The sequence below is a fragment of the Narcine bancroftii genome, chromosome 8 (assembly GCF_036971445.1).
Source record: "Narcine bancroftii isolate sNarBan1 chromosome 8, sNarBan1.hap1, whole genome shotgun sequence".
NCBI lineage: Eukaryota > Metazoa > Chordata > Chondrichthyes > Torpediniformes > Narcinidae > Narcine > Narcine bancroftii.
The window spans coordinates 108,225,627-108,245,212 of record NC_091476.1 but is presented as its reverse complement, the minus strand read 5'-3'; the positions used below and the strand labels follow the sequence as shown (position 1 = coordinate 108,245,212).

At 41.5% G+C, this 19,586-nt stretch overlaps 1 protein-coding gene across 1 annotated transcript; it reads right to left on the bottom strand.

Moving 5' to 3' along the window:
- Positions 1-4,299: 4,299 nt before the first annotated feature.
- LOC138742106 (titin homolog) lies at positions 4,300-18,144 on the bottom strand. The gene is made up of 4 exons (XM_069896291.1): positions 17,856-18,144; positions 16,404-16,472; positions 15,478-15,556; positions 4,300-14,458 (listed from the first exon to the last, which is right to left on the bottom strand). Exons 1-4 carry the CDS (start codon positions 18,142-18,144, stop codon positions 9,589-9,591), a joined length of 5,307 nt encoding a protein of 1,768 aa, XP_069752392.1. The 3' UTR covers positions 4,300-9,588.
- Positions 18,145-19,586: the final 1,442 nt, after the last annotated feature.

Below are 19,586 nucleotides of genomic sequence, written 5' to 3'. Positions count from 1 at the left end.
AACATTGGTTATGTATCTTTACCTCATATGGACACTGCAAGGTCTGCAAATTTCCTCCACTGTTCTTGTGCTTTTATTATGATTACAGTGTCTGCAGACTTTTGTGTTTCACTTCACTAGTTTGAAATGAGACACATTTCTCCCTCTTCTGCTGATGGTTCACAGAATCTGATGCGAGATTTCTCCTATCTTATTTAGCTGTTTGTAGTGCCGCCTACAGAGCTATTCCTTCCTACCAAAGCCGCATCCCCCCCCCCCACACCTGGTCTTTGCTGCCAGTTGGACAGGATGTGCCACAGATTGTGATGGCGGGATGCGCACTTTCTTTGTAAGGTAATGACTCAATGACGACAATTAAGTTAAATGATCTCTTACTCATTTAGGCACCAGCCTTCTGATGTTTGAGTGTCAGACCTTACAGGTTAAATAAGATGTGGGTGACTGGGATGTAGCTGAAAGAGAAAAGTTTGTGCTGTTTCCCTTTAAGGCTGGTTGCTGGGATCACAGCTTCAAAGCTATATATTGGCAGTTGCAAAATCTTGCACTCAGTAGAGTCATACATATTGAAACTGACGGCGCAGGAAGCCCAACAGTAATATTTTGGGAATTCAGCAAGGGAAGATTTATAGGGTTTTTAAAAGGAGCATTATATTGACACACAATATATTTTTAATGCCATTGGAAATTCCTTAACTATTAATTAAGCCCGCCTATCTCTGACACTTTGACAAGCACCGTGGACTTCACTGAGAGTAGCAGTTTAACCTTTTGAAGTGGGTGTTGAACACATTCTTCTATTGCAGTGCTACTCACTGAACCACACGGTGGGGGGGGGGGGGGGGGGGGGGGGGAGACATGCAAACCTTAAAGAACAGTATTGAAATAAAGATATTTGGGAGTTGTTTTGGTGCTGTAAACTTATCTGTAATGCGATTAAAAGTAAATACTGCAATTCCTTTGCAAGTTTGCCTGAGAGGCAAATGAGATTGGGTTGAAAGTGAAATTGCAAATAGAATTTGAAAGATTGCATTAAGTTGCAAGAACTTTAGATGCAGACAAAATAGACAAATCTTTCTGATCATGTAATTTTTTTTTGAGGGGATTAAGTACATTTCCATAGTTGCACAAGAGCACACTGACAGATCAGCGCTGATCTTACATTAACTTTTGTCTGACAGCAGCAAGCAGCTTCAGGCAAGTGACCTTTGCTATTTATATCTTTAGGCTCGTCCCTCCATGATTTTTGTCCAAGTGCTGCCTGGCACTCCCAACTTTATTGTTTCCTCTTTGAACCTACTCTAACCCTTCCCCATGTCAGCTGCAGGTTGGATTTCAGAACTCTTGACATTAATTCTCAGAGGCAACTGGCTCAGCTTCGGACCTCAACCAGAATCAGAACACCTCTGTAACTATTTAAAAGGATGATACCAGAACAGACAGGACTGTGGTTCTATTCTCTAGGTAGGAGAAGGTGAACAGAGGCTGTTCAAAGAGTTTGATAGAGTTGTGCAAATGTTTTTTATATATAACTGACATTTATTTTTCCGTCAGCAATTATCACACCCACCTTCTGGAGTGGCTGTTCACACTGGAATGACCGGAATGCCAAAAATTCGGATCTCACCGAGCGTTTACACTAAATACCTGTGGTGTGGTATTTTCGTAGGCTGGATGTGGGAAGCCGCTGCATCAATGTCAACTGTATTGTATAATCTATGTGCACCATACAGCGTTGCACGTCATCAATAACATCCCATTCATTAGCCCTTTGCCTGCTGAAAGCTTAGAGTTGTGTTTAGATATCGGAACAATATTTTACCTGCAGGTCCTTTTACACTGACTGTGTTCCAGAAATTTGGGATCAATTTTCTGGAACACAACGGCTATGTAAAAAAAAACATAAATGTGGAAAAGTTTTCAATTTTTTTAGAGATAGTTCCAAAAGTGGCAGTATTTTTATGACTAATAAAACCAATGAGAAACTCATAAAAAAAAACAACCTTTGTGTTATGAGAGTAATTAGAATGTGTTTCCACTGGGAGTCGTTGAGGTGAATAATATAAATATATTTCATGGGGGTGGGGGTGGGGAGCTAGACAAGCATTGGATAAATAGAAGAATGTAGTAAAGTGATTGGAAGCTTGTGTGCATTAGTCAGCCTAAATAACCCGTTTCTCTGCTGTAAAAGATGTGTAATTCCCATCAAAAAATATGTGATAACACTTTTGAGATTAAATTATACAATTCTTTAAGCATGTCCTGAGACACAAATGCTTTTCCTCTTTGTGAAAAGAATGTTCAATTATGCAATACCTTTCATGACCTCAGGATGTCTCAAAACACTTTACAGGGAATTAAGTCAATGTGTTTGAATGAAATGGGCTAATGACTGGATGGTGAATTAATACCAAGAAGAACTCCTCTGTTTTTCTACTCCTGTATCAACATAAAAGCATTGAAAAGACCTTGGATTAATGTCACATCTGAAAAGCGGCATATCCAACTTTGCACCACTTCATCAGTATCATATAAATTCATCAGCAAAAAATTTTAAACCATTCTGTAATTATTTATCTGGGTCCAAATTTTGCATAACAATTTCTTGTCTTTTATTGGCATTTATACTGTCAATCAGTCAAACAGATTTGTGCTGGTGTTTATGGTGACCAATCCTCTGCTCATCCTGTATCTACTAGCAATATATCTTATTTCTTCCCTCCTTCCATTTAGCTCTTTGGACCTTAATTGCAGCTATGTTACTTGTCTCATCATATTCCTCAACTTAGCAAGCTCCAATTTCTAATCACTCTGAGCAAAGTAATTTTAGCTGAATTGAGAAATAGATTTGTTTGTGACGATCATTTATTAATAACTCCTGCAAGCGAATGAATCAGCATCAGGGGGGGGGGAAGCAAACGAGGCACCCTGAATCTTTCAAGGTGCAGTGCTGGTAGGATAATGTGCAATGGGTGGTACTTAGGGAAAAATAAATAAATATAGGGAAGAAAGGAATGGAAGGATATGGTGATTTGGTTAAATGTGGTAAGTTGGTGGATCAGTCAGCCTAAATACCTTGTACCTGCCTTGCCTTGAATGCCTCAGGCCCAAAATTGGTTATATGTCTTTACCCACTATGGACAATGCTGAGCTCCCCCAGCATTTTTGTGTTTTTACTACCTTGTTCCTGTGCTGTTTCTCCGTCAGCACCTTCACATCTCTGGGTTTACAGTTGCATAGGCCATTTCAGATGCCCCAAAAGTCGGGAGAAACTCCACCAAAATGCATAATGACCTACCTCTCTGAACGTGTGCAGGTAGACTCCGAGCCGCATAATCCAACCCCTCTCCAAGAGGGAAAATCTCCATAGCACAGCCCTCCGTTGATTGATCTGAATTGGCAGCTGTGCTAGGTGGCTGTTTGGGGGTGGGCTGATGATGCCATCAGCCCGTGACCCATCTCCCCACTCACCCCTCTCCCTCCAAGTCGGGGGTGGCGAAGAGCCCTCGGGACAGTGGGGGCTGTCAGTGGGGGCTGTCAGTGGGGTCCGTCGGGGTAGCGGGAGCTGTCAGTAGGGACCATCAGGGCAGCAGGAACAGTCAGGGTAGCAGGGACCGATGGGGGAGCGGGAGCAGTCGAGGCAGCGGGAGCAGTCAGGGTAGCGGGGACTGACAGGGCAGCGGGAGCAGTCGGGGCAGAGGGGACCGTCCGGAGACAGCCGGTGCGGGGTTGGGCAGCCACACCAGGCCGTTTTGGCCTTCGGGGTCGCTCTCTGCAGCTGAAAACGTGGCAGAGCAATGATTGTCCTCCCTACCCAGAATACCCCATGCAGCTGGAACTGTTCTGGAAACCATAGAGTGGTTTCAGCTACATGGGTGGAGGGGGGGGGGGGAATTATGGGTAGGGAAGACGGTCATTGCTCTGCCGCTTATTGATGACGGGTGGCACCACGGCATCCACGGGGATCTGGAAGGCACTACGAGGTGCCTCCCCTTTGAATGGGATGCTGGAGCAGCCTTTTTGGGTCTGAATGGTAAGTTCCAGATTTTCGATCCTCCCCGTAACCCGATCTCCAGGCGGAGGCCCGAACTGAAATGGCCTAATGTTACAAAGTCTCTCTCATCCAGATATTGCCTTGGTAAGAACTTATGATAATATAATACTAATAGTATTCAAAATAGTAGCTACTTAGTGATGGTCCTATGAATAACAAAACAAAATGACTAAGGATTGAGCAGCCTCTGCTTAGATCCTTTAAGCAAAATGTGAATGTGCTAGAGTATTTACATATTTACAATAAACTTCTTTGAGGAGGAGTTTATTTGTTATTTGTCATAAGATGCAACCTGCTTCATACAAAACAAACTTGTGGAATACAATGGTGTAACAGCATATTAAATACCAAAACATGCCTTAATCTGGTACAAAACAGAAGGAGAATTCCAAATATTTGTATTCCAATATTTGTATTTTCAAAAGGCATGATTATTACTTCAAAGGTAGTAAAAGATAAAGAACTCCACCAATAATTTCTTGCACTAAAATAACTATAGAACACTATGTCCCTGTCAAGGTTTGAAGAGTTTACACAGTGCCTTTTTGCAGTCTTGTGGTATTTATTCTAAGTTGCTTGACAACCAATAAGCTGCCTTTCAAGTATACCGGTAGTCATTGTTATAGTATGAAAATGGCCAATTTGCACATAAACAACCAAATCATTTGTTTTAGATATTGGTGTAGGAATAATAATTAGTCAAGGCATCAGCGAGAATTCCCCTATTCTTCACTGAGTAGACCTTTCATGCCAAATGTGCAGAACAAACTGGGTTTCTGTTTAACAGCTCGTCCAAAATGTAGCACATCTTTCAGCATAGCTTCCTGTTGCACTGCACTTGGGAATATTTGCCTAAATTTTGTGCTCGTATTTCTGTGCCATTGGCTTTAAACTATAATATTCTAACTCTGAGGTTAGAGAGCCAACCAGATTCTGCTTGATTCTGATAATGATTACAATGAGTGCAGGATTAGGGCAAAGTCATTTTTATTGAAGGCTACCTTAACATAAAATTGGCAGAGTACAAACATTTTTTTTGCTGCATTGCTTTGGTGACCAACAATAACTTGGGACGATCTAGGGACTGATATTTGTCTGTTTTACCCAGTGTAGAGTTGTTGACCTTTGCTAAGTGTAAAGTTAAAAAGGCAGATTAGAACCAGCAAAATAAATGTCCTGAGCTCATCTTTGTTATTCTATGAAATGTTACAGCTGTATTATCCTCGAGTCCAGAAAACTTTTGAGGTTGTATTTTATCCAAAAATCTTCTTTCTGTTTTGAATGCCATTGATGTAAATGTCGGTGGATTTCAGGTAAAGCCCACAGCCACACACCTTAAGAAGGTCTCAGGCCCAAAACATAGACTGCCTTTTATTTTCCATGGACCTGATGACCTATTGAGTTTCCCCTGCGCTGGATTAGATCCCAGCATTTGTAGATTTTCTGTTTACCTCTCACAACATAGCAGCTCCTGATCATTTTCAGTCTTTCAGGCAACACAAAAGCAGTGACATTAAATCTGTTCAAATCAGACCTTCCTCCGTAAAAACAGCAAGCTTTTTAACAATAAGAATTTGTTTTGCTTTTATAGTTATTAATTACAGGGTTATGAAGCCAACATCCCAAGGCCATCAGAACAACATTGCTTTACAAGGTAATTTGGACAAACATCACAAGATTTGAAAGATAAAGCCATCTGCACAAAATAAAACTACAGTATCAACTGTGATTTTACCGTCTTTTATGGTTACATCATGACTCCATTTACCAAAGGTTGACTACTTTCACTTTTCTCTCAAAGGTACTGGCTCCTGACAAGGTTCAGCTCTCCTCTATTATTTTCATAATCTAGACTGCTAGATTATTTGACAATGGTGGGCATCACAGTACAATTTTATCCCCACCTTCACCTGTTCACACATTTTCCAGTAGGAGTCATGAAATCATAATGAGGTAATTTTATCAATGGTATCTGCATTGCCAACTCCTTGAAAGAGCAGTGCAATGAGTCCCACTCCCTCACAGATTATAATTTATTTCCCTTACATTGAATTTACTTTTGAAACTTACGATTGTATCTGGTTGTATTTTTTTTTTCCAAGCATTGCATTCCAGATAATGACACCAAAGCATTTAAGATGAGAGTAATGAGGCTGCTTCTCAAATGCCAGTATCCAGCTGCTTCCAAAATGGGTAGGTGGTGATTGGGAGTGACAGCCTGTGAATCATTTTCACCCTACTCTTTCCTGCCATGAGGCCAATTGATGGTGGCAACTACCTGATTGATCCAGTTAATTAAGCACAGATGACTGCTACAAACAGGATCTATCTGGCCTCCATAGCAGATTAACACAGCGGGTAGCAAACCTATCCAAAATTACTTAGGGAGAGAACTCATTGATCTATCGATCATACTTTGTTAAATCTAATGTTCTCATAACTTAGATGCTGTTTCTTGCTGACATATCTGTAATGAATGAATTCAAGATAGTTTGTTACTTACAAGGCAACTAATACCTCAAGATGAAGTACAATCCAATTAACCAACTCAGCATTTACAGCTAGGTTTCTTGCTTTCCAATGGGATTCATTCTCCTTTAGACAGATTTTTAGCAAGTAGCAAAAGATTCTCAGGTGTAGTAGAAGGAAAAAAAATGCTCAGATTTAGTCTGATCTAAAAAGCACTGCTTTAAGTAATGACGGAAACAAGTTCAAAAATACTTTATAAAGTGATTTTATTCCGGTCTAAGTAGCTGACTGGAATAATTCAAGGGAGAGAAAAAAGAACAGGACCAAATGGATTATAGCTTCTTCAATGAGCTTCCTTCTTTCTGTGCTGCATGATTAAATTATTTTATGATTTATGTCATTTGTATAAGCAAATTAGTTATCTCTCACAAAACATTCCTTTTTGGTTGGTCACAACATCTTGCAGCCCTACCAAAGAGAATTCCAGGCTTAAAGTGAATGGAAACTAAATCTACAAGGTACTGGGGTTAAAGCTATGGCTTTCCTTTCTGATCTATGTTCCCTGGGAGGGTAACTCCCTTCCTGGAGTGTGAATATGAGGCTTCTCCAACAAAATATCCCACATTCCTCCACAATGTTAGAATTTTAGAATGGCAAACAATAAGCAAGAAGAAAGCTTTTGGAATTAATACATTGGGAACAGCAAGTCAATAGAAGAAGTAAATACATACAGGTCTTTGATGTAGAGTTTTAGATCCATTTGCTCCACAAGAATTAAACTCTGAGGGTTAAAAAAAAGCATTGATAATTTAATTGCCTATTATTTTATTGACACTTTCAATGTTCAAGAGGTAGCGTGATTTTGGTGTTCTGTCATTAAAGTAGCAATGGCTTGAACTAACAAACCAGAAAACTTGAGTTCATGTCCAGCTATGGTATTTTGAGAGCTTTAATTCAAATTTAAGTGGAAATGGGAAGCTTTTATAGGGTTAAAAAAACATTAAATTGTTAGATCACTCTAAAAAAGCAACTCCAGATCTGTATGTGACTCTCCTACATTAATTGTTCTCTGCGAGTTCCTGAATTGCAGCAATTCAAAAGGGCAACTATGAATAAGAAATTTCTAATGATCCTCACAAACCTAAAAAGATTTTTTTTTAAAAAGTGTAAGGGTCTTGGCACCTTCCAGAGGAAAAGTTTGTAGGGCTGAGTTGGATTTTGCTGTTACAGACCTCTGGGATTGATCTGAGTCAAGCAGCTGGAAAGGATACAAAAGTAGCACTTGAATAAGAGTGTAGTTCAACCAAATTTTCCAATTGAACAAACCATATTTATGTCTTTGAATACTTAGCAGAAGAGATTAGTCTTAAATTGGAGATGGGCCCAGCGATAAATTACAGAGCAAAATGATAACATGGAAACCTTGCTCCCCTAGCTTCAAGGATAATCACATAGTGACTCTAGGGTAGAGTGAATTTGTGAATGAAAGCTCACAGCATTCTAACCATATAGGACATGGAAGTTCATTCATGAACTTCACCCTGTGACTTTACTGTCTTTACCATTCATGAAAGTCACCCTGAGGCTTGGGGCCATTTTCTGATGAGGAAAACCTCGGTTTTGTTTACATTTTCTTGACATTGACGGCAGATACAACTTGTACACATTCATCAAACCTATTAACAGAGGCAGAGAACAAAAACAGCACATTAAATATCAGAAAATATAGTTTTCTGGACATTCGTTTTGTTTTCATTGACCCCTTTCCCAGTGAGTAATTCCTTTCTATTTTTTTTGAAATTAGAGCAACCTGCTTGGATCTATTTTTACCTCATGGCTACATACAACAAATAACTCGTTACCAACTCCTGATCAACAATCACTATATTTCAAAGGAGATTCATTATGTTTAGATGTTTAAAACTAATATGTAATTGCAAGTACATTTAAACTGAGCAGCATAATTATTTACTGGCACATAAATGATAATCACTAATCCCAATGATAGAAATAGATGTGATTATCAATAGAAAGTGTATTCCTAACATTAGCAGCCTTATTTCATACTAAGTGCTCAATCTGTTTAATCCCAGCAATGCCCAGATAAAATTTTGTCTAGTTTAGCTTCCACTCAATATATGCTGTCCAGGAATTCACCCATAAAAAATGTTACCGTTGACTCGGTCTCTGAAGGTTTGATCTATATCGATAGGTGAGAAAAATTGTTGATGTTTGTTAAGTTAATTACATAATTCATTTTATAAACTAACTGATAAATTCCATTTCAGAATACACAGCGATATATTGAAGACTGAGTGCAAATTCCTCAAAAATGTGACAAACAGAATGAAATAAAACCTTTGCAAAAGCAGGGCAGCATTTCTTTGCCTGAACAGCCTTCATTCTGGATTACAGTGGAATTGTAATCAGGTTTGCTGACAATTGCACCACATGCACTAAGCCCAACGGAATTAAAAAATATTTTAAAATCATAGAAAATTCAGTGTCTCTGTTTCTTTAAATAGATGGTGAGCTGGAATTTGTGAAACGCAGGAAATGCATCCTGGGTCCAGATCACTTATCCTCATAACTTTTCCCTTTTTCACTTTGACTTGTGACAATAAAGTGTTAAATTTCTGATGGCTTTAAGCAACAGTAACTAAACATCTTTGATCTTAATCCTTTTCACCCAAACAGTAGAGACCAAAGTCAGTGAGCCCATTGTAGCATGTATGAAGTGCTCATATGTTCCAGAAGCTGTAAAGAAGACAGGAGCAATGATTAATAATTTCTCCTCAATTGTATGTTTTTCTATTGATGGAACTGAACTTCTTCCATGAACTGGGCTCACTAAATGTTTCTTGACGTCACTTGAACAAAGCTGTGGACAAAACCTTGTGCCCCTCGAGTGATAATGTTGAGATGCCTGGTGGAAAATACTTTTTATGGTGTACAGTGTTTGCCAGTTGACCCTGGCACAACAGTGTGGCTGAATCTGCGACCAATGCTCGGTTACAGGTTTTTATTGCCACACCATGGCCTTTCATCAGATATACAGTGTTTTCTTCTTATTCCACCATAAAGCTGCTTGGCCTTGCATGGGGCAAATAATTGCTCGCTTCATAAATATGTTGGATTGGCCAAAGACCTGTAACTTTACTGTCTTTACCATCAGCACAGACAGTAGGTTTAGCTTGCATGGCTACGTGCTGCAGACCAGGTTGACCTGAGTTTGGATATAATGTCATACCTGTTGGTATATAATACAAAGTCTCCATCTGTGCAGACTCTGAGGAGAAAGTCCTCTGGATGGACTGTTCATGATGCTGTACATCTGCTTTATCATGTACAGAAACTTGTTGAGGCAGTGGTTGGCTTTGCATTTCCAGAGGTCTTTGAGAAGGTACAGGAGGGCCAACAAATAGCCCAGGATATGGCATGTTGGGTAAATAAGATGGGCCCATAACTCCTGGATGTAAAACGTAAGGAGAGAAAGGCACTTGATACACTCCACCAAAGGGTTGCTGAGACATTACAACTTCCACATATTGCCCTGTTACTGGGTCTAATAGCATTCTGCGCGAAGGTTGAACTGGAGCATCCACAAAGTAATAGCTTCCCGTCTCTGGATCCACAAGCATCTTTCTCTGAGTCTGAGGGTACTGAAAACCAGGCATGCCAGGATTGTCTGTTTCTTGAGGAATCTGGGCTACATCACAAGTTGGCTCTGCAAAATTTGATGGCTTTGTCCCTGGAGAACAAGAGGTCAATTGAGGCTGCCCTTGACTTGAGGAGGCATAATATGGATTCTGCAGAGAAGTGCCTGGAGTATGTGGTTCCTGGGCAACTTGACCAGAAGCTGATTCCTTTTCTTGTCTGGAAGGTTCAGTTATCTCCAAGCTGCGCTGATGTTGAAAATAAGGCATTGCTTTAACAGTGGCAGCACGAGGGGAAGTGGTGGTTTGTCCCAGATTTGGCACCTGTGACCTTCGTTCTGTAATAGGAATAGCAAGGTAGTTTGAATTTTCCAGGGATGTTGATCCACTAGTCTGAGTGATTTCTGCCCTAGCTGATTGCACCTTAATGGCAGAGGAACTAATTTTCTGATCCTGGCCAAACAATTTGGCAACAGAATTTATAGGCGGAAGATCCTTCACCTTAAATTCTGCTGAACTTGGATGAATTTGTGAAGTTGTATCTTGGTATTGCACAGTGGATGTTGATGCAGGGATATTAGTGGCAAACCCTGATGTGCTCTTGATATTACCATGACTTTCAAATTTGTGGGTTTCTGTCTTTGTTGTGGTCTGATGATGATTTGTGGCCTTTACAGCAAGTGTACTTTGTTTATCCTTGACACCCACTGAAGAAGAATGAGAAGCTTGTGCACTAATGCTCTTTAAGGCCTGATTTTTCACGGATGACTGTTGTTTATTTCTAATGTCGTCAGTAGATTCCATGTTATTCTTGCTTTCTTCTTCTAAAATCAATGATAAAACATAGCTATCCTTTATTGGCTCTTTTAGTTTTTTCGGTCCACTTTTTTCTGAAACTTGAGCTTGTTCAACCTTCATTTTCACTTGATTCTCAGAATCATTTTGGTTTTCCTTCTTGGACTCGCTCTTGCTTTCACTTGTCTGGGCACAGTAACCTGGGAGTTTTTTCTGGTTATCCTGGCCTGCTTGACTCTCACTAGCTGCCTTTATCTTTCCAGGCTTTCCTTCATTTGACTTTCCCACAACTTTATGCTGATTCTCCAGCCGAATTTGTATAGCTTTGACAGTTTCATATTTGCCAAATGTTGAATTTATTGCTTCACTCACTGAGGAGGAATCATTGGAATCCCTTTTCTCCTTTTCCTGCCCAACCTGTCCCTCATTTTTAGTCTCGCCTCTCCCAGGCAACTTTGTGACTTCTGAAGTTTGGGCGAGAGACTTGCTCATCTTACTCTTACTTTCCTGCCCAAGCTGAATTAACTTTTTATCCTCCTCTTTTCCAATGGGAGTATTAAGTATGGAGCTCCCAGACAATTTTCTCTTCTGTTCCACCTGGACTTGGCTTTCTGTTCCTTGTTCATCCTTTTCTTTGATTTTTTCAGTCTTAAGAACTGAATATTCAGAAATGTTCATTTGACTTTCCCGCTTTCTAGCCTGACTTTCCTTGTTGAGTTGGCCTTTCCCAATTATGTCTTGAGTCCTCTCACTGTTTAATGAAGACATCTTTGAGGGTGTCTTCTGAGGATCCAACCTGGAATGACCTTTCTCCAATTTATCTTTATTTGTTGATAACTTTATATCAGTTGAGCTCAGAGTTGATGTATTCAGATGTTTATTCTGGGTTTCCACCCTTTTATGCTCATTCTTCTCCACTACTGTTTTGGTATCGTTATTTGTTGAAATTGCAATCTTCTGGAGTTTATTGGAATGATCTAATCTATTTTGAATTTCTCTGCTAGAATCAGCTTTCTCTTGCATTTTCAGACTCTCATTGAACACGTTTCCAGTAAGTATTTTTTCACTGTGCAGTTTCCCCATATCTTCTCTTTTGGAACCAGCTGTATTGATTGGCACTTTAATATCTTTCTTCTTCGGGACGGACTCTATAAAATCCTTCCTGAGCTTATCTGTTAGGCTTTGATTCTCCACAATGGCTTCTACTTTCTTACCTTTTGTGTATTGATTAGAAATGGATAAAGATGAATTCTGCTTCTCTACTCCAGCAGTCTGACTTATTTTAAACCTGTTTGGTTCTGTTGACAAACTGCAACCTTCAGTGTTTAACTTCAGCTTTGGCAGATTTTCACCTTTGTTTTCTTTTGACTCCTTTACATTGACGTCCTTCATCGGAGGCACCCTGGAATCTTTTTTATTTGAGGCAGATAGAATTTGTGACTTGTCGTCTTTGATCATTTTCTTTTTGGAGTCCATCAATGCAGTTGACTCAGTTGGAGCCTCACACTCTTTCTTTCCATCTTTTTTACTCGTCTCATTTACAGTCCCTGCCCTTTGGGAGGAACCTATCACACTTCTGTTTGTATTGAGTGGAAACAATAACTTGATATCATTAGTGTATGACCTGGATGTTTCTGTACTCCCAGCATAGGTCCAGTATTTTTTGTCAGCTGAGATATTGTTAGAGCTTCCAATGTTGCCTCTCCAACCAGTTGACTTGCATTGGACATAAACAGGCAGTGTCGGTGTTCCGTCCATGGATGCAGTGGTTTGATCATACGCCCTTGCTGCATGTGAGCAATTAGGCTGAAGAACCTGAACAGATCCAAAACTTTTTGCTTCGCTGAATCTTAAGGCCCCATAGGTATTCTTGACAAGCTTTCGCACATCCCTCACCTGATGAATAGGACCTTTAGTTCTCTGTTGTATAGACTCTCTGCTGTTAAACTGCAGATCTTTGATTCTGCTGTCATCTGTCTCGAACTTAAATGAAGCAGGAAGGGTCTGATACTTGGGGTCAAGAGTGATGACCTTGCAGTGAGAGCCAATGTTTGGTGCCAACTGCTCAATTGTTCCAAAAGGATCCACTTGTTGCTCAAGTTTGGCCTTCTCTGAGACATTCTTAGTACCTGATTGTTTATAAGCTGCTCTGGCTTCATAACCTCCCAACTTGCTTTCTACCAAACAACTGGTCTGCCATCTATCTTTGGCAGCATGCGGGATACAGTCCGCATCACGAGTGTCCTCCAAGATGCTTCGAGCTGTTGGGATTTCAAACTGATCGTTGATTAGAGCAGCCAGCGTGGTCTGGGGTTTATTTCCGCTCGTCCCCTTGGCTCTCCCGACCTTCGTTCCTTTTTGATTGTCCACGTTACTTTCCTTCCAGCGTTCGAGGATGTCGCGGTTGGTTGGAGCATCCAGTGCGTTACTTTCCCCTTTCAGAGAGCCGCAGCTGTCCTGCCTCAGAAATCTTCTTGCCCCGTCGGGAGGCTCGACATTGAGATCAGCGCTTCGCTTCCTGAGGAGCGCTGGGATATCTTCCCCCGACTGCTCGCTCTCGGGCTTTGCGCTGGAATTTCGCCGCTTGCCTTCTTGGATGGGGAACTCGAATTCTTTTAGATTGACCGAAGAAGGTGTGGAGGGGACGGACGAGTAGGTTTCCTGGATGGCCCCACGTTCCATCTTGAGTTCTTGCTCAAACTGCATCTTCTTGGAGATGACATTGGAGATGTGGCAAGAGGCAAGCTTGGCTTTTTTCGAGCACTCTTCTGTGGACTCCGTTCTGTGCAGCGGTCTGTCGCTGGCCTCCTTCGTCTCTGCATCTTCTCTGCCAACACTGCTCTCCCTCCTCTGCGCTGTCTCCGCGTATTGGACCGGATCGTGGCCATCAGTGACATCGCTTGATCGGAAGACGGTCAGCTCACTTCTCTCTCGCTTCTTAAATTGGATCTCTCGCTTCGGGACCGTCCGACCCTCTTGCGTCTCCACGGCGACATCGACACACTCCACCCGCCCATCCCCGAATGGATGGCCGGCCCGCTCCTCGCTTCTTGCGCTGGGAGCCGGGCTGGAATTTGTGGGGGGTTCGGCGCAACCGGGGTCACTCAGCTCAGCATACACTGACCATTTATTCGTGGTGCTGCTGTCCTCTGACAGCGACAGGGACCAATCAGTAGATGCCCTAGAGCTAGAAAGGTCGATGTAATTGTTGTGAGGACAGGCCAGGCTCCGGAAAGCTAAAGCGGTGAGTTCTCGCACCTCGTAATCCGTCTCGTCCAATTCACTCACCAGACTGGTCGTGTCGCTCCTATAATCAGCACATGCGCTTCTAACACTTACACGTGGACCCGTCGAGAAATGGTCCCCAAAGTCCCTCTCAATCTGGAACATCTCCCCGGTTTGTCTTGAATCGATGGTCTTGGACGCATTCACCGTGCCTTCGCGCTTCTGATCTCCAAAGCTGTGCGGCGAACTCCCCTTGCCCGCTCTGCACTATTCTGGGCAGTGACTGACAGCTGAACCTGTCCGTCTCCCTCGCCCTTGCAGTTGTTGCTGTGCCTATCCCTCCAACAACACCCCTCCCCCGCCTCTTTCTTTCTCTCCCCTTCCCTCCTTCTCAGGATGGATCAGGTTCAATGCAATTGCTGACGAACCCCCTCAAATCTCCCGGTTGGGTGTTTGCAGTTCGCACATTATAAGCTTATTATTCTTGCAACTTTTTGTTCTTGTGTCAGTTTGGATGCAGGAGTAACTCTCTACCAACCCTTGTGAAGGTTATAACGGTTGTTGCAGAACAAGTCGAGTTGTTTAAGCTTTAAGTGTATTGGCGTTGCAGGCCTATCGTTGGCAGAAGCAGAACGAAAGTTTTACTCTATCTCGGTACACGTGACAAAGAACAATTCAAATCAAGCTTTTTGAGCTAACCATCCTATTAGCTCCTCTGTGCATTTATATCAGCCCTTTTTGTAGTCACTGGAGTCTATATGAACTATGCATAAACACCAATTCGCCCCAAAACAAAAGGTTTGTTTTTACACCAGGTTTTGGGAGTTTATTGCCCAGGATATTGTAAAAAAAAAACCTCCTGGAATTTTGAAGATATCCAACACAGCCGCAAGCCATTTTTGCCCAAGATGGTCCTTTCCAACCTTTGGAAACAATATCCAATTCACATTCCCAACTGCCATTTTTCTTCTACTTGAATTTGCATCCAAATCACTTTGAAAATTCCTGTTAAATCTGCTTCCACTATCCTTCCAGGAAGCATATTTCATCCTGTAAGGAAATGGTGCTATGGGATCTGAGGGTGCAGACAAGGCATCAATATGATGTTACCTATGGAAGCAGTTGGATGGGCTGAATAGCCTAATTCTGTTCCTTTGGTAAGAGTAATACCATGTCAAGGCAGCACTCTTTTCGAATTAACCAGGATTTTTTCAGCCAAGATATCTTGAATAAGAATTAAACCCTTGGCCTCTTGAATTAGGGGGCGAGAGTCCTATTCACTGTGCAATGGCTAATATATCGTGGCTTATAACTGGCAAGGAGTTACACAATTCATGCTTAAACCTTAGCATGATATGATCTGGAGAGGGTTAGCAACAAACAGTTAGAACTGTTCACTTGAGTAACTCCTGTTGAATGTGAATGAATGTAAGAAAGTTAAGCCCTTGAGCCATCCCTTTAGAAGAGAAGGAAACACATTGAAGACAATGGAAGAAGGTGTGGTGTGGACTAGTAACTCACTGAGAATTCGAATGTGATTACTTGTGATTATGAGCATAAAACAGAAGATGAACTCAATTTCAGGACTTAGAATCTGAACATTCATGGCTACAAAGTGTATGGAAAGAATAACTTACTTTTTTGTGTATTTGTTAAATGGTAAGGTAAAAAAGCAGATTCTGCTCATTTTATTTTTATACCTGATTACTGAATGATGGTGGATTTTTTTAAAAGCATTTTGTGTATGTTCTGAAATTAGTGGTTGTGACTACATTTGGGTTGGTGCAGCAATGCATTTGACTGGTCAACATTTTCTTAAAAAGACCAGAGGTAACCTAATCACTATTAGCTACAAGGGTTTAGGCGTAACATGAGGGGGAACTTTACTCAGAGAGTGGTTACTGTGTGGAATGGGCAGGTGGTGAAGGCAGGGTCAATTTTGTCATTTAAGAAAGAGTTGGATAAGTATATGGATGGGAGGGGGATGGAGGGATATGGGCAGAGTGCTGGTAAGTAGGATTAAAGGAGGGTACTTGGATCAGTGCAGACTAGAAGGGCCAAATTGGCCTGTTTCCGTGCTGTAATTGGTATATGGTATATGGAATGTCTGAGTTTGTTGGAAAGTTTCCTCTTGGGAACTTGGAGAACATGAACTAGAATTGGCTGAGGATTTGTCAGGTAGAATGCTTATTTCTTACTATGTTTACCTTTCTGTGTCACTATGTCAAGAATAGCCATCACCTTGTTTAATGACTTATTTTTGCTCTGAAGTGTGACTAATGATTGCATTTATAATGCAAAAACAGTGATTGAGGTCATTGCCAAGGGTCAGATTCTGCTACTCTAAAACATGAGTTCAGTTAGAGAGCTGAGGATCTGAAGCCTCACACACTAGAAGGCAGTGTTCCCCTTAAACATCCAACTTATTTCACAGTGTAACCTTCCAAGCCAACATGACAATATGTTATTAGATTTCTTAATTACTTTCTGGACTTGCATGTTACCATGTGAATGATGCAATATAACTCAATTTTGTTCTGTTCTTCTGAACTCTGCTATCTTTCACCATTTAGATAATACACATAAGACATAGGGCCTTCTGCCCTCAATGTTGTGTCGACCCACATATTCCTTAAAAAAGGTACTAAACCCACTCTACCCCATGTACCTGTTTAAAAATCTCTTAAATGCCCCTAATGTTTCAGCCTCCACCACCATCCCAGGCAAGACATTCCAGGTACCCACAACTCTCTGGGAAACAGGTGCTGGCTGTCCACCCTATTTATGCCTCTCATAATCTTGTAGACCTCCATTAAGACTCTTCTTATCCTTCTACACTCCAAAGAGAAAAGTCCCAGCTCTGTTAACCTTGCTTCATAAAACTTGTTTTTCAATCCAGGCAACATCCTGGTAAATCTCCTCTGCACCCTCTCCATGCCATCTATGTCCTTCTTATAATCAGGTGACCAGAACTGACCACAATATTCCAAGTGTGGTCTCACCAGAGATTTGTACATGACCTGCTACCCCTGAACTCAATCCCCCTATTAATGAAGCCCAGCATCCCTTAGGCCTGCTTAACTATCCGATTAACCTGTGGGGTGAGGGATGTATGGATTTGAACCTCAAGGACCTTCTGTTCATCCACACACCTAAGTAACTAAACATTAACCCTGTACTCAGCCTTCTGGCTTGTCCTTCTAAAATCCATCACCTCAAACTTAGCCGGATTGAACTCCATCTTCCACTTTTCTGCCCAACTCTGCATCTTGTCTATATCCTCTTGTAACCTTTGACAACCTTCAGCTCCATCCACAACTCCTCCAACCTACGTGTCATCTGTAAACTTACTGACCCAATCTTCCGCCTCTTCATCCAGGTCATTTATAAAGATCACGAAGAGTAGGGGTCCCAGATAGATCCTTGCGGCTCTCCACTCATCACTAACCTCCAGGCAGAGTACTTTCTTTCCACTGCTAGTCTCTGCTTAAGCCAATTTTTTTTCCACACAGCCAAGTTCCTCTGATCCTATACCTCATGACTTTTTGCATGAATCTCTCATGGGGGATCTTGTCAAATGCCTTGCTAAAATCCATGTAAACCACATCTACTGCCCTATGATCATCAATTTCTTTTGTTACCTCCTCGAAAAAACTCACTTAGGCTCATGAGGCACAACCTTCCCTTCACAAAGCCATGCTGACTATCTTTGAGTAGACTGTACTTCTCCAAATGCTCATAGACCGTATCCTTAAGAATCCTCTCCAATAGTTTGCACACCACAGGCATTAGTCTGACCGGTCTATAATTCCCAGGATTCTCCCTATTACCTTTTTTAAACGAGGGGACTACATTTGCCATTCTCCAATCCTCCAGCATATTCCCTGTGGCCAAAGAGAATTCAAAGGTCATTGCTACTGCCCCACAGCCACCTGGGGTACATGGCATGTGGCCCCAGGGATTTATCAATCTTGTAAAAAGTTAAGATGCCAGCACTGATCCTTGGGCAACATCTTTCAAGTTCAAGTTTACTGTCACATTACCAAGATGTAGTAACAGGTTGTTTATGAGCAGGCCAGTAGATCTCTCATGGTACAATAAGTAAGCGCAGTACAAAGCTGCAGAATTACAGGAGAGATCAGTTACTACAGATCAAAGACATTTTTGTACTCTGGTGGTTCATTCAGGAGTCTGATAATGACAGGAAACAAATTGTCCTTTTTGTTTGAATATTTTATTTTTTGTTTTCCATCAATAAACAAGGAGATAACATTGCAGATTGTTACAAAATACATAGATATCCCCCAACAATCCCCCTCCCTCTCCTGCACCCTTTATAAAACAAAGGAAAGAAAGAAAGAGGCTGGTTGTGGTGTTGGCGTTTCTGATGAGTGACCATGGTGGCCGTGAAGCCACCCCCTTATGTAATTTCTTTTGTTAATCCATCCATTGGTAATTTTTGTTGGAAAGTGGCTAAGGTTGTGCTCCCGTGTACATCAGATATGGCTGCCATATTTTAATAAAGGTGCTTTGTTGATTTCTAAGGTTGTACATGATTTTTTTTTCCCATGTGAATACAGCAATGCATCTCAGTAGTCCACCTACTGATGAGAAGAGGGGAATCAGACTTCTAGGTTATCACTATATTTTTTTTTGCTATGGACAAAGCGATAAATACGAATTGAACTTGGAATTCGGTTAATTTGTAGCTTATGTCCATAAGATTCCCCAGCAGATAAAACATTGGGTCTGGTGGAAAGGTTACTTTAATTATTCTGGTTAGTATATGGGCCAAATCCTGCCAAAATGGAGCTACCTTTGCGCAGAACCATGTTGCGTGAACAAATGTTCCCAGCTCCACTCCACCCTGAAACATGTCTCCAGCACCTCCGAATTTGCCTAGTGGTGTGAGGTAGAGTTGGTGGAGAAAGTTGTATTGAACCAAACTGTATCTAGAATTGATCCCTGTGGTCGCACTGTCTCTACACCAATCTGACCAGCATCTTTTGTCATTTGTGATGCCCAGGTCTGACTCCCATCTCTGACTTGATCTGTCCAGACCCTGTTTGGGGCTTTCACCTTGGAGGAAAGAAATTGTCCTTGTACTCATGGATCTTCTTTCTGAATGGAGGAGTTTGAAGAGAGTGTGGCTGGGTTAGGACGAGAGCTGCTTTTCCAAGGCAGCTAGAGTTGTAGATGAAGTCGATAGAGGGAAAAAGGTATGTGTGATGCCACATTCACAACCCTCTGTGCTTTCTTGCAGTCTTGGGCAGAGCAGTTCCTATCCCATGCAATGATTTGATTGCGTGTATACACTATGAACAGTTTTTTTTTGCACGACCAGTAAGTGGTCGTTCTGCCTGACCTGCAGAAAAAGAATCTCAGGGTTG